Below are 15,162 nucleotides of genomic sequence, written 5' to 3'. Positions count from 1 at the left end.
GCAGCTACAAACGGAATGACTTCTGCTGATCTTCGATGATTCAATTTTATCAAAGTTTATTTCATTTATGGTCTGCAGTTAAGGTATATAAATCTTCAATGATTACTAAAAGAAATTTCTTATCATCACAGCGAGTGTTGATTTTTACGTTGCTTATTGAAGACTTACGATTTGCTCACTATAATTTACTAATCGTTTCGAATAAATTAAAACAAACTTAATTTCTTTATTTCTTACAACTTGATTTGCTTACTCAAATACAGTTAATATAAACATAATATAAACATCATATCATATCACTCATTATATATAAAAAAGGAAAAAAAAATGAAAAAACAGTCTTTCCAAAAATTAAAATAGTCTTAACATATTTAAGCAAAAAAAAAAATAAATAAAAAATAAATATAATAGTAATTTAACTGGCGCCTAGACAACAAATGGTATCATTATTACTAAATGTAACTTTAAGCAGACGTTGGCAATTAGAAGGAAGAGCTAGCAGGCGATTTAAATTATTGGATGATGGCGATGTCGACGACGATGACGAAGAAGAATTCTCACTGCTAAAAAGAAGACGAAACTGAAGTCATTCTCTTGTTCTATATGCAAATTGGAAGAAATAAAAACCTAATGGGTAGTAATTTCTTAACATCCCACACACGTAATGTACCATCGCGGCAGGCAGAAGCCAAAAACCGGCCATTAGTATTCCAAGCTATGCTTGCAACTGTTGATGAGTGATCTTTTAATTCGTTGAGTTGAAAACCTGCAGCTAAATCAAAGATGCGGATTTTTGATTCTTCTCCACCAGCTGCCAACATTTTGCCGTCCGGACTAAAAGCGAGGCTGCAGATTGGTTGCTTGCAATCGGCAAAAACACGCATTAATTTGCCACTGGTCACGCACCATAAACGTACAGTGAAGTCAGCAGATCCTGTGGCTATGTAGGCGCCATTTGGATGAAAGGCAACACACTAATACGTAGCATTGAAAATAAGTTAATCATGGAGTACTCGATAAGAAAAAAAGGAAAAACATTGCGTTAAATACCTCCACATCTTGAGTATGGCCGGCGTAAGTGATCAATGGAAATTCTTTTTCTAAAGACCATAGACGAGCCGTTAAATCCTTTGAGCCAGTCGCCACATACATACCAACCGGACTTTCGTCTAAACACCAGATGGGATAGCGGTGCCCCCTATATATGCCGGCGCAGTCAAAACTGTCCGCTCGCCAACACCGCATGCTGTTATCTTTAGAGGTACTAAAAAGTAATGGATGATGGGAAGAAAATTTTATATCTGTTACGCCGGAACCATGACCACGCAGGAAAACCCCACCATATGCGTTACTAAAAAATTGAAATTTCAGATAATAATTATTTTGACATCACTTATGAATTACTTACTATGAATTATCCTCATATTTTTTACTAAAATACTGATCTCGATAATAGGTTTCTTGTTGATCGTCATCACGATGCAATCGCTTAATATTCAATAGCATTTCATCTTCATCCAGTGTAAAGTTGTTCAGTTCCCAGCGGCAATAAGTTTTAGAAAAGCGGTTATAGAGATTTTTCCCCCGAGTTGAATGCTGATCTACTTGCCACAGTTGTATCACGGAACTATTAAAACCGGTAGCTATGTGGCATTCATAAGGATCTAAAGATGCACACGATAAGCTAACAAAAATCAATAACCATGAAATTATTAGCCCAAACAAAAAAGAAAATGAAAGGTAAAGCTTACCCTTGACCTTTGTCACTAATATTAAAAATACGTGGAAAATCTAGATAGGATTTGTATATTTGTTCACGACAGTCTTTTATCGTTTTTAAGCATTGTCTAACGCTATACCTGCAGTCCTTCGAGCTACTACTGTCGGTTTCCATTTCGGACTTTATTATCACCTCGGGCAAGTCTTCAGCGGAGCGTTTAGGACGTTCGTTATTCGAGCAAGAGTTGGATATGTGAATTTTTGCTTTGATTTGTTCTAAATCTTCATCCTCATCTTCGAGTGTATCCTCCGTTGGCATGAATACCATTTCTTCAGATAGATTTCGTACTTCATTATCAAGAATACGCACATGGATCCAAGACACTATTAAATGTAATATTAGAACATGTCCTCTTTTTTCCAAGAAGTTACGTAACGCTTTCACCACTTCCTCATTGGTATGTATTTCATATTTAGAGGAACGAAATTGTACTATATCCGCGTCGGATTCAATTAAATCTAATTTTTGACAGGCTGATAATTTTTGTACCAATTTCATAAAATAATCTAGCTCAGGATCCTCATCAGCAAAGGCTTCTTCGACATAACGTATATTTAAGTTTTGCCAGCTCCCTTCCATACCACTGCTTTCATGCGGCGGTACCGAGCAGCCATTAATCTTGGTGGCGAAAGGTGCCTCATAGGTTTCAACTGGAGCTACCAAATGAGCATATTTACGCATTAAATCTACGGCCCCTTTACTCTCTCGGGATTTTATCAATTCCAAGTACAAATGGCACAACATGGGTGCATAAAAGCGTTTTAATTCAGCATTCAACTCGTCTGGCTGAGACTCGACAAATTGCGAGAATCTATGAATCACGTAAACTAGACGTGCATTAAAAATTTTGAAATTATTCAATTAATTTACCTTCCAAATTGTTGATCCACCATGTGATAATTATTGGTTAAGCATAACACATTTGAGTAGAGGAACGAATTGCCGCCATGCATATCAGCCTCTAGCATTTTTTGCAATACGAAGCCCTTCTTATTTTGTAATAACACTATATCTGATTTACGAAATTTTTCAGATCCCTGCGGATGCATAATAATTCATAAAAACACTTAACATACATTTACTTTTATTTGAATTTACCACGAAATTTTTTTGTTTCAACAAGCTTGTTACACTGCTTCGTAATATATCATTTTTCGATTTTTTAGATTTATTGCCACTGCATAATGGTGATGTTGTGTGATGATTACTTTGTACACTCATTCCTTTAGATTTATTCCTTTTCACTTTAAATTTTCATCTAAAATACTAATAAATATATTTAAATGTACACAAACAATTCACAAAAACATTTACTTAATTTAACAAAACACTTTCATTTGTTAAGGAATAGAGTTGTATTACAGTTTTCTACATACATTCAACAAAAACGGAGACGTTAGGTATCATAAATCAAGAAGGAGGTTGCCGCAACAAAAATTATAGTACATTTTTTTTAAGTTTATCGCAGATTGAATTTAAAATTTTGCAAAATTCCGACAAAGTATATAAACATATATAATACAAGTGTTATACAAGTAAATTGTCTTCATTCCAATTGCAACTTCACAACTTTACTTAGAAAAAAAGGTTTATTTCAAACTGTTTTGTTGGTTTCGAATTATACAAAAAGGAGCTTAGACCAGCTCATAAATAAAAACTCCAAATTGTGCAAATTTAAAAGCAAAAAACCAAATCGCTTTTTCCCTTGCTGTTAAATAATAAAAAATAATCTTCTGGTAACACCTCATTTACTGCTAACAGGTGGTGATTGTAAAAATCAGCTGATATTTCTTCTCAATTGCTGATTTTAATGGTTATTAATATTTTTGAAATAGTATTGACATCAATGCGGTCTTGTGGAGTTTTATGGAGTTTATTATTATATTATTGAAGTGAAACAGGAAGGAAAAAATGTCTACAATTAAATACCTGAATGAATTTTGCGATATTATAGACACTTATGGCGGCCGTGATAAGGTAAACATTTTGAACTGTTTAACTTGCTCTCATAAATATGGATTTGCAAATTGAATACAAATATATGCTTAGTTGGCACGTTTAAGCTAGTTTTTCATTACCATCAACTAGGAAATCTGTTTTATTCAAAATAGTTTTGTTTGTGGGTGCGAAGGTTTGCTATAACAAAGCGTTTCGCATGTGTGTGCAGCGTAAATAACTATTTGAATTGTTATTGTTTACACAAACGTTTTGTTTTTAATCAACTTTTTAATGTGAAAAGAAAATTAAAGAGAACTTTGGTAGCGCTATCGGAAAAGTTAAGAGAGAAAATATTTAATGTTGTTTCGATACTGCATTATAAAGGCATTGCTGGAGAACGATTTAATGTTTGAAACAATTTTGAAAAATTTTACAAAGTCGGATATTGACTCCTCCAAAATAAATGTATGCTTGTGTATAGTCAATGATAAAAGAAGCGATTCCTTTAAAAATTTTGAATTCTCCCAAAAAAAAATGTACGGATTATATTAATGTTACGTTATCCAATAAATACTGTATCTCCCCAACATTTAATATTCAAAATAATAATAAAGTAAAGAGCGGCCGCCGATCTAATATTTCCAAAGGATTTTCAAACTAATTTAAAATCATGCAATTGCTTATACAAATTATAAAATCTAATTGCATATGTGCAAGACATATCGAATACCGAAACCAACGAGCCATATATAACGTGCTACGGACATAAAAAACGTAATATGTTCCCAACGAATATCAAACCTAATCGAAATTAAATAAGCTTTCGCTACGTTGTTGCTAATTGACTATACTTAATTTTTCCCAATTATTTTCTACTTAAAACTTCGAGGGCAAAATATTATTAAAAAAGTAATTTTATTTCGTCTTAGGAAAGTATACATTCATCATTGTCAACATGCTTTGGATATGTGCTACTCATAATTAACTACGTTTTTTAAGTTAAGATGCAAAAGAGTACAAATGTTAGCCAATTCCTATTCCTTACTCAACTGTTTCCATTACGTTTAATTTCCTATGTACACTGTTTACTTCTACGATTGTGAAAAAAAAGAATTAGTGCCGGTGGTAAATCAAGAGTAAAATACTTTTTACTTTAGCATTATTGTCCCAATAAAAGGGTGGGCATACAAGTATAATTTGGTCATTTATAAAATTGATATTTTGACTCGATTTGTAACGGTCAACAATGGCTCACGTTGCCCCCCGGTCAAGAATTTCGCAACTTTTGCGGTCGCGAAAAAAATTCAATTGTAGAAAATGATATCTGCTGAAAGCCGGCCTTATTGAAAAACGCGATCGAACAACAGGTATTTCTACAATAGCATTGCTATAACTCACGATAAATTAAAAAATAATGCATCTTTGGCGTCTACCTTCTCTATCACAATGTAGCCATACGCGAAAAAAGTCTGAAATGAGATCTGCTAAAGATCGCTCTTAATAAGGGCGTCTGTATACCGTAAGTCAATAATTTGTAATAAATGTTGGGGTAAAGTTCGTCAGGAACACATATCGGAAACTGCTGGCACTTTTTGAAAAAAGAATTAAATTCCAACCCGAAAACGAGTCACTTATAATTTAAAGGCTTTCTATTTAATGTTTTGCATTGGCAACCGTATTGGAATTTGTATTCAGACAAATTTCAAATATATATATATACTTAGCAATTGGTCAAGCATTTACAAAAGAAATAACAAACCCAGTTTACTGCTGCACATCAAAGATAAGTCGGATGCATATTCTCAAATGATACTGAATATTTTGCTCTCGAAAGTCGTAGGTGACTTTTTAAAATAATTAAAATAAATTTTAATAAAATATGCCATTTAAACATACACCAGAAACAACTAAAACTGTAAATAAATATTTTCTATTTACTCAGCAAACCAGTAAATAATCAAAAAATAAATTGAAAAATTTCTTGATTGTTTAGGGTATTCGATTAAAAAAGAATAAAGAATGCGGTGAATGGAAAAGGTTTTCTACTCCCTTAATAGTGTGTCAAAAGTACTGACATCATTAGGGACCTTCCCTACATACGTTGGCCCGTATCAACCCGTACATTTCTTCCTTTAGGTCTGTCGTATAGAATCCATGTTTCATCACCCGTAATAAGTTGATGAAGATAGTTGCACTTTTTAAAACGATTTAACAAATTTAGACAGACATCAGCTCTTCGATTTTTGTTCAGTTCTGTTAGCCTCTGCGCAGAAGGTTTCGATTTCGTCCACAATAAAATCTTAAGCTATACTCTTATAGAAGTAACTGGTATAAAATTTTTTTCCCACTTTTCACTTCAGTTAAATAAATCGTGTTCTTAACTTTTAATCTAATGGCGCTTTAGAGAATATAAGCGTATTGTCTAATCGCGCTTTAGAGAAAATAGCGTATATGTTCTCAGTAATTTGAAAAAACTCCATCGAAAAATTTATCGAAACAGTAAATATATTAATTTCCTTTTTGCGGCAACCTTACGTGAAAGGTGAAAGGTGCTCAGGAGAAGCTACAAGGGATAAGTTAGCCACAATCTCAATAGATATTAGATTATATCTTACACATACACATGCAATAAATTTAACCAGAGAATAAATTCTTTTTTTTTAAAGCGCAGTTGAGATTTTTAACACGCTGTAACTCACAACTGAATGCGCCAAACAAAAAACAGCAAAAGAATTTTTTTTACTGCGAAATGTACAGTATGTAAATGTACAGTATCGGAAATTGTTTGATCGATACTTTACGAGAAATCTATCAGTGCAGCCATTTACCGAAAAAATAATGAATTTCTTTTTCCCCAAACTAATACTAAATAGAAGAAGTGCTTTTAAACTAAAGACAACTAAACTAAATAACTTACGCGCTTCGCTTCGTAAGGATTATACCACGACGGCGAGTCTCTTTCCTGCATATTTTCTCTACGTAATCCGTGGAAAAATGTGCCATGTGTTTTGGGTCGATTTGGTAATTGCGGCAGTAAGTCGTCAAGTTGCTTCAGCATTTCAGCTTCTTCAGAATTCTCTTCTATCGTTGGTATCAACAGTTCATCATAAACATTCAGTATGGACGGCAACGATCGGTAATTGCAGAGAAGTCGTAAAACCAGGCGAGTGTGAAAACAACCACATTCAATGGGAAAACGCTCAACATTTTGTAACTATGGAGCACATGAAAGAATTCTCCTCAAAAATGATGTGGATAAACCGCGTCCACGAGCATATTCGTTTATAGTAACTGGTTGATGATTGTGATCTCCGGCAAGGATTACCCGGCCATGCTCTTTCGATATTGTAGCGACAGCAACCATAATTTCGGGTTCTGTGCAATGGTCGGCGTCATCAATTAGCACATGCGTGAAATGATTTGGTGAAAAACCCATTACCAAAAAATTTCCCAGTGTAGCACAAGTACCAATCGTTACTCGATGGCGCCCTAAATACTCCATTTGACTTTTCATTTTGACTCCGGACTTGGCCGTAATCATCTCATCTTCCCAGTTGTAATTTAGGTCAGTATCCCAGTATTTGTTGCCTGTTGCGCAATACGGCATCAAATGCTCTGATATAAGTTTTTTTTTGAGCTCCTTGCTCATCCATTCTGAGTACGCCGATCAATTGCGTCGTTATTACATCAGCAGAATTGTTCGAAGGTGTGCCTACAAGCATACGTGCAGTCGGTATCAATTTTAAAATTTGTATAATCGTTTCCACTAGCGTTGCCGTTTTTTCTGTGCCGGGAGGGCCAAAAATCACATATGGCATATTGCGAATTTTTCCTCGTAGTATATTTGCTACGGCTTTCTTCTGTATAAAGTTCAGTTTGGAATTGTACCATCCATACAGGCGATTGTCTAACAATGGACTTTCCTCGCCATTTAATCTTACATCCAATTGTGGACGTTCACGCCTCTGTACTTGGGAGGGAAACAAGAACTGTTCTCATAATTTTTCAGTCGCTCGTGAGATGGCGTAGTGTTGTTTACGGTACTCATAACGCGGGAAGTAAAATTCTAAACGAAAATCTACGTAATTATATCTTCGTTCAAAGTTGTAATCGAATCTAATTAGAATTCAATTGCGGAACACTTCGTGAATCGCTCTTATATATATCTCTTTGCCATTTTCGCCGTCGGCCCATGGGTTTTCGGTTTTAACTCTGTGTCCAAGTACCAATGAAGGACGACGTTCGGAAAGATTTTCTATGTCCAGAGCTAAATATTTTTTTTGACTCCGTGCTGAATTTTGGTCTGGTAAGATTTGAATGACTTCATACATCACTCTAAAACATGCGACAGCTGTTAATAAACATTACACATTTTCAATTATTGAGACGCTTACTCTGTAACGGCCGCGAACAAACCTCGGGTAGGGTGTCTGTCGGTCTGTACCAACCGCAAGCGGCGGAATAACGGCATGCCGTTAGACAAAATCATGCGATTTTGTGGTACCGCTAATAAATCGCATGATCTTGCGGTATATGTGTTTATTTTGTTCTTTTCTGATCTCCTTACTTACAAGTACAGGCAAAAATCGTATGATTTTGCGGTACCTTTGCTTGCTTTTGCAAGTATAGGCAGAATCGTATGATTTTGCGGTAATCCTTTTTTTTTCCTTTTGCTCTTGCAAGCATAGGCAAAATCGTATGATTTTGCGGGATCTATGCTTGCTCTTGTGAGAGTAGCGGCAAGCCGTTATAGAGAGAGCAACAGGAAGAAGAAGAGGGAAATTGAGGAAGAATGAGAAGTCGGTCTGCTTTTTTATTTTCAAGATAGCAGTCAGTTGAGTTTGAGAAGTTGAAGGGAAGACGTCAACGATAAGCTTACGGACTATTAATCGAATTAATAAAAATGTTGCTACAAACCACGCGACAAAAGCAAAAATAATTTCTTACGTCGATTGCAAAACAGTTTTATTGTTTAACCCATTTTAATTTCGAAGCCTTTAGTTTGTGAAGGACGGAATATGCAAAAGTAGCTTAAACGAGCTAACTTACATGAAAACGTCGTGTATATAGTGTACGTGCTAAAAAAAAAAAAAAAACGATATAAAATATCAGGGCTTCCGTACAGAGAGTCACAAAACGAAAACGAAGTACAAAAATGTTGTATATTCTCAAAGTAACTTTCTAAGAAATTTTTGTTCGGAACACATATGAATTTTATACAAAGATTAATAATTTTTTTTCTTATGGGAGGAAAAACTTTGAGTAACATTGGACCGATCAAATTGGTTATCAACCTGTATATTAGTGAAACTCCGTTTCTATATTCCTCCATCAAGTTATGGAAATCCCTATAAAGTCAATCAATAGAGTGAAAAACAAGAGAAGCAGGAACAATTGTGCAAGGAAAACGAGGTAAAGAGTTGAGTGTGCCGGTTGAACGTACCAATCAAAGCGCATCGCATTCGTGTATGAATATATTATTTTTAAGTATCATTGACGTTCATAGAAACATATTGGTGGCTAAACTGTGTAAAAGGATATATAACCCACCAACCCTGTATAACATAAAGAAAAAAAAGAAAAACAAGAAAAAAAGAGAAAAAAAGGAATTTCTTTTTATATGCTTGCTTTTGGAACAAAAAAAAAACAATATAAATGAATGATAAGAAAAATATTTATATACATATTGTGAGTTGGTTACTGCCATTTAGCCAACACGAAAAAGACTTTGTCATCTAACTCAATTATTTGTACAGAAATTCTACGATTGTAAAACGATGTTGAATGCCCTAAGAAATTCCTACTGAAATAAAAGTTCACCAGTGAACATTAAATGTCAAAAGAAAAAGTTTCATCATTCTGTGTTTACTTCAGTCAAGATGCGGTAAGAGAAGGAGGATTAATTTGCCAGTTTCGTTAGCCTAGGAATCCCGTGCACCCACGTGCACCTACACCCCAGCCGTGTCGTGATTGTGCCGACGAGGTAAGAAGAACTCCCTACTTCCTTGCCGTGGACGGGAGCCGCCGAAAGAGGCAGCACTACATCAAGAGAGGATCGTACTGTAAGTCCCTTTAGCTATTTATTCCCTTGTAATTTTGTTGTTCCCAATGAGTGGCTAAGCGCGAGCTGCCACCGCTGTGGCTGAGACGTAGGGGCGTGCATATGGTGGCTATGTAGGGCCGACGCTAGACGATGACCGACTGACTCACTGATGACAGACGGACAGCAGACAGCCGATCGGACCTTTACGTTCTTTTAGTTTATTTTTTTTATTTTTCCTTTGTCAGGAGGCTCCGAGAGCCAAACCCCAGGTCAAAAAAAAAAAAAAAGAAAAAAATATATATATATATTTATATGCTCTACCGGCCGAAAGGAGCTAAGACCGTGACAACTCTCATATGGACATAATTGGCCAGTGTTCATATATATTCCCTCGGCAACCAAGAAACGACGCGTTTTAGCCGCTTGTTGGGATTCTAAGAACAAAAATGTAGTTCAAAAAGAAATAGCTACGTTTGGATTGCAGCTTAGAATAACAATGGAGGACAAATAAGAAAATTATATTCGGCCGCGACCAAATCTTTTATACCCATCACCGCTATCCTAAAAAAGAAAAAAAAAAGGGTGAGAACGAAAACACTAAACTTCTTAACCAATAATTGCTTCCTCACCCGCATTTCGATCGTAAAGGTTTGGTAAATAGTTACAGTGCTGGCTGTGGTTCTGTTTCTATAACAGCAGGGCTTTCAGAAGTAGTCTACAGGTTTTCGAAGGTGTTCGAAATTTATTTTTAAGTGGAGTAAGTTCGGATGTCCCTATGGTACAGGGGTGCGTGAGACTTTCGGCCTATTAGAAACTTTCTAACCTGGAAATGTAGGCCATTCGTCCATTACATTTCTTACAATTTATAACCGAAGAATCTTTCACAAGGAACTTATGCGACGTTATGTTTCAAAATTATATTGTTGAGCAGGTATGATTGAATTTTTTATTGAAAGGGAGAAGTGCTTCGCTATCGACCGTTAATTTTCAGTTTTTCTTCTCCTAAATGCTAGGACTAAGCTAATCTGATGATCAGAAGAGACTATAAAAATATTGATACGCGTTACGGAAGAATGGCGAGGGTGTAATAAGATCTTGTATAATGCAATTGTATGTACGTGGCTGTGTGTGTATGTCATCTATACATGTACTTAGAAAAATATGTATATAACAAGTAATGCGTTTATAGTTCGTGTAGAAAAAACTGATTTCAAAGAAATCTACCTGTTAAGAAAAATTTGGAGTGATGTTCTTCTGTTTGTTTCTTTCTCATGACGCTTGTGTTCAATTGAAAGCAAAGAGAATTCTAAATTAAAGCAATTGACATTTGTCTACCGCAACGGTACGAAATATATGCCGTATTGCGACGTGAAGGCGTACTTATCATGAGAACACTTATATAAGCAGGGTTCAAAGAAATAAATCCTACACTGTACATTTATATATGAAACTAATATTTTGCAACAGTTTTCATAAAAAAATGGCTTTGTTGTTCTATAAACGGCAACTTTTTTTAAGAAGGTCCATAAGGAAGATAGTTCAAAAGATCGCTTCAAAGCTTTTGTATGGAGAAATATGAAATAGATCAACTTTTGTTCATTTCACGACTTATCCAGCATTCCCCATAATACCAAAGCATTTTATTACGTAAAGCTTCATCTCGAATATTGTAAATGGAAAACTAAAATGCGTTCACAAAGCAAAGGCGGAGAGACATACCTTTAATTTAATTGTACCATATCTTAATTAACGTAGCGAAATTTATCGCACATTTGTCAGTCCACGTTAAACTAGGACTGCGTATAACAGTCGCAAACAACTCTTTAGAAAAGTTAGACGCGTAATGTTACACTCCAAATGAAGACTGAAAAGTAGATGTCCAAAAAGTGAATAAGAGGACAATACACAAGTTGGACTTACCACAGATCCAGTTAGCATTGTTATGCCTAATTTTTTCTCATCCCCATCACCGAAAGATAAAGAGGTATATTCATTTTGTCAAAACGTATGCAATGCCCGCAAAGACGCTTTAGAGACCCCACAATGTTTATATGTACTCACGATCAACACCAAATCCTGAATCGACTCAAGAGTGTCCATCTGTCCGTTTGTCTGCTTGTCCGTCTGTCTATCCGTTTATGTAATGTCGGTAGCAAACATTCTCCTGACCGTAAAAATGAAGTTATCGACTTTAAAATTCTGGCAAAAGCATCGGAAGTTCTTGTGCGCAGGTTGATATTCAAAATGGCCTAAATCGATCGAAGGGCACCACGTAAACTAAGAACACTTTTGTTTTCCAAAAGATATAACAAATTTGGTTTGGTCATAAACCATATCAAATAAATATATATATAAATCTGAAAGCATCGTGATCATACGATAATAGCATGCATCGTTATACGTTTTCTTATCACCGTAAAGATGAATAGTTTTTTAGGTACAATTACTGAATAATACAAAAGCGAAAATGATTAGTTATATTGCTCGTCAATTTATTGCTTGGGTTGTTGCCCTACCAACTCTCTATATATGTATAATGCAAACATAGGAGTAATCGGCTGTCGATACTTAATCAAAAAATGACCGTTATTCAGCTTGATTTTAGTTGATGCAAGATGCGCAAGCATCATCGTGAGAGCACGGTAAACAAGAAATTGTATGAATATCGTGCGGCGGACTTAGTATATTTAGTTGTGTACTCTTAATATTGAATTTAAAAAAAGAATACTTAAATACTTACTTACTTACTGATGACATAACGGTAAACTTTTTATAGTTTCAGGTCTTTGTAGAAAAAGACATTATTTCTAATTCAATTCATTTCACTTTAATCGAGAGTAGCAACATAGATATACATTTTTTTCAATCATTTTATTTTTAGCATCTTCAGTGTTATTTTATCTATCACTTGCTTGTCAATAATATCAATATGTGACCAGCAATAATGCAATTTATATGTGAAGATTTATGCAGTTATTGTCATATGTCATATGTATGTGAATCCATGATTAATTGTCCTGCAAGAAGGAAAAGTAAAGATAATTAAATAACAAGTAAGAAAATTATATTCGGTCGTGACTGCATTTTTCGTACACATCACCGTTTTCTTAAAAAAGACAAAAAAAGTAAAAGAACTAGATTTTCATGGTCTATAGTATGGAGTGGACCGATACTTTGTGCGGTCTCTCGTGCTTCCAAACGTTTTGGCAAAATGAATATACTCCTTATTCTTCTGTGATGGGTATAAAAAGCGAATACTTGTTACTTTTCTGTTTTGAGGGCTACTTGTTATAACTACTTAATGGATATTTAGATGATTTTATACAAAACTAGGATATTGCGGTTATTAATCTAACCACTTTGGAGTAACTGTTACTGTGTTTACAATAGGTAGAAAGGTTCAAAAGAAATCCTCTCAAATATTAGGGTAAATATTAGGGTAAAAATGTGCTTCGAATTAGATGCGTCCTTCTGTGCGCCCGTTTATCGTTGGAATGTTCGCTCAATTAATTATAGCAGATCAAGCCAAAGAGTGCGATGGGTCAAACGCTTGAACCAGGTTGCGTAGCAAGATATTTGTTGGCTTTCACGGGTCGAACACACGGCTTCTTTAAAACGTTCACTTCCATGAACATCATCGAAAGATGTTCGTATATTGGGTTCCGCATTGACCAAATGTACGCAGATCCTTTAAAGCAGTTATATATTTAGGTTGTTATTGATTTTGCTCTGTTCGCCTTAGGAAGTTCCCTTGGTCCCAGAAAGCAACTTGGCTGATAGTTTCATTCAAGAGTTGCCAAAAAATCCTTGGGACAAGAATGTGAAAATTCTTTTCCCAATAACTAAACCACTTCGGCAGATATCGGTTTAAAAGGGGGCACAAATAATAATTCTCTCTACTTAGTAAAAAGAAATTTAATAAAAAGAAACTCTAGAATTTGAGCTTATGATTATCCGAAATTCAGATGAAAAATGATTACAGTTTTCTCGCTTGTGTTATGTGCACACTATTTTTTCTTCACTTCCAATGCTGGACATTTAAGATTTTTTTAAGGCTTATGTCACTTTTCTTAAATTGCTTACTTTATACTTTTGTTTTTCTATATATTTTTAAGGTTATGAAGGCCTTATGTTATGGTACAAAATTAATTGGCGGCTATTATGCGGATCGCAAGCCCGAATTGGCGAAACGTTATGCTATTGCCAGCTCTCGAATATCAGGAGCACGTGCAACGTTACGTTTAATTGATGATGTTCCTATGATTCAGTACGCCTTAGAGTATGGATGGGGTCAAAATGTAGGGCTGCGTTTGTCAACTTATGCCACTATTATCAATAATTCCATTTTTTAACCTTTTTTCTTCCATTATTTTAGGAAAGTGATCGTGTTATGGCTTTATTGGGGGTAACAGCGAATCTAGTCGACCTAATTTATTATCCAGTCGAAAAGATATGTTGGTTGGCTGAACATAGAATCGTAGATGTGCATAATTACGATTATTGGGATAAAGTTAATACAATATTTTGGGTGCTGTCAGTTTACTTAAATTTGATGAGGTTACCAATGAAATATTTTTTATTAAGGTTCATGAAGTTCATGATAAATTTTGTTTAATTTCAGAACTCTAAGAAATTTCGGGCTAAATCAACAAAAGCTTAATAAACTAAATGAAATGCAGTAAGTTTAAGTTTCAATTGCTAAATAATTGTCGTAATCTATTAAATTGAATTTTAAGGAAACCATCCATTGATGATACGGTGTTAAGGAAACATCGCCTTGAAGTGTGCTCCTTAGTGCGGTTGACTTTAGATTTTGTGCATGCCGTCAGTTACTTACCAAAAGGTTATTTATGGGGCGGCAAATTGTCGACACTTCAGGTCGGTGCTGTTGGTACATTATCGTCTTTCTTATACCTTTATCAAATATTCACTAAGCGGAACCTTAACAAATAACGTACTTTAAAATTAGATTGGTTCTTAGAGCAATCCTGTCAGCTAAGTAAGTGTGTCCTTTCGTGCAACTATAGGTTTAAACTAAGCTTAATGTTATTTGTAGAAAAATTGAAAACAAAATATTTAGATACAAGTTTGCGTCAATTATTGTATTATAACATATTGTATCAACTGTACATTAAGAAGATCAAAAACAATAAAATGGCAATATTTTTCAAGAAAATCAAGAAACGAAGAACGGTAAAGCTAAATATCTATTCCTGCACTTGTTTTCCCAATTGCAATTATTTGAATTTGTTTAACCTGAAAACGATCAGAAAACAAAGCGTTTGTTTTTGGCATCGAATGGATAAGCGTTGCTATTGCGCAAATGAAGGTATCTCATAGAGTGCGGAGGGCGGAGGGCGGAGGGCGCGCAACCGATAGTTTGCTTTACCTAGGTCCGAAA

At 35.0% G+C, this 15,162-nt stretch overlaps 2 protein-coding genes across 6 annotated transcripts; one reads left to right on the top strand and one right to left on the bottom strand.

Moving 5' to 3' along the window:
• Window positions 1–388: 388 nt before the first annotated feature.
• Window positions 389–3,128, bottom strand: LOC119640119 (TAF5-like RNA polymerase II p300/CBP-associated factor-associated factor 65 kDa subunit 5L). Of its 3 annotated transcripts, XM_038037950.1 has the most exons (8): window positions 3,095–3,128; window positions 2,879–3,038; window positions 2,651–2,817; window positions 1,752–2,591; window positions 1,409–1,684; window positions 1,051–1,351; window positions 628–974; window positions 389–563 (listed from the first exon to the last, which is right to left on the bottom strand). In XM_038037950.1, exons 2-8 carry the CDS (start codon window positions 2,999–3,001, stop codon window positions 416–418), a joined length of 2,202 nt encoding a protein of 733 aa, XP_037893878.1. In that variant the 5' UTR covers window positions 3,002–3,038; window positions 3,095–3,128; the 3' UTR covers window positions 389–415. The 3 variants fall into 3 exon arrangements, with proteins under 3 accessions (XP_037893878.1, XP_037893877.1, XP_037893879.1); XM_038037949.1 differs by lacking the exon at window positions 3,095–3,128 and having other exon boundaries at window positions 2,879–3,061; XM_038037951.1 differs by lacking the exon at window positions 3,095–3,128 and having other exon boundaries at window positions 389–560; window positions 2,879–3,061.
• Window positions 3,129–3,575: 447 nt separating this feature from the next.
• On the top strand, window positions 3,576–14,937 carry LOC119640117 (peroxisomal membrane protein 11C). 3 transcript variants are annotated; one of them, XM_038037944.1, is made up of 5 exons: window positions 3,576–3,757; window positions 13,877–14,059; window positions 14,137–14,318; window positions 14,383–14,439; window positions 14,498–14,937. In XM_038037944.1, exons 1-5 carry the CDS (start codon window positions 3,692–3,694, stop codon window positions 14,712–14,714), a joined length of 705 nt encoding a protein of 234 aa, XP_037893872.1. In that variant the 5' UTR covers window positions 3,576–3,691; the 3' UTR covers window positions 14,715–14,937. The 3 variants fall into 3 exon arrangements, with proteins under 3 accessions (XP_037893872.1, XP_037893875.1, XP_037893873.1); XM_038037947.1 differs by lacking the exon at window positions 3,576–3,757 and adding an exon at window positions 4,412–4,492; XM_038037945.1 differs by lacking the exon at window positions 3,576–3,757 and adding an exon at window positions 12,675–12,753.
• The last annotated feature ends 225 nt before the right edge of the window (window positions 14,938–15,162 follow it).

The sequence above is a fragment of the Glossina fuscipes genome, unplaced genomic scaffold (assembly GCF_014805625.2).
Source record: "Glossina fuscipes isolate IAEA_lab_2018 unplaced genomic scaffold, Yale_Gfus_2 115, whole genome shotgun sequence".
Classification (NCBI taxonomy): Eukaryota; Metazoa; Arthropoda; class Insecta; order Diptera; family Glossinidae; genus Glossina; species Glossina fuscipes.
This window is presented reverse-complemented; position numbering and strand designations above follow the sequence as displayed.

Bases quoted from the DNA above. Each gene is read 5' to 3' on its own strand.
- LOC119640119 (XM_038037950.1), bottom strand. From the start codon at position 3,001: ATGAGTGTACAAAGTAATCATCACACAACATCACCATTATGCAGTGGC. The intron at 2,818-2,878 runs GTAAATTCAAAT...ATGCATCCGCAG, and splicing joins TGAAACAAAAAAATTTCGTG to GGATCTGAAAAATTTCGTAA. The intron at 2,592-2,650 runs GTAAATTAATTG...CGTGATTCATAG, and splicing joins GTGGATCAACAATTTGGAAG to ATTCTCGCAATTTGTCGAGT.
- LOC119640117 (XM_038037944.1), top strand. From the start codon at position 3,692: ATGTCTACAATTAAATACCTGAATGAATTTTGCGATATTATAGACACT. The intron at 3,758-13,876 runs GTAAACATTTTG...TATATTTTTAAG, and splicing joins CTTATGGCGGCCGTGATAAG to GTTATGAAGGCCTTATGTTA. The intron at 14,060-14,136 runs GTAGGGCTGCGT...CCATTATTTTAG, and splicing joins AGTATGGATGGGGTCAAAAT to GAAAGTGATCGTGTTATGGC.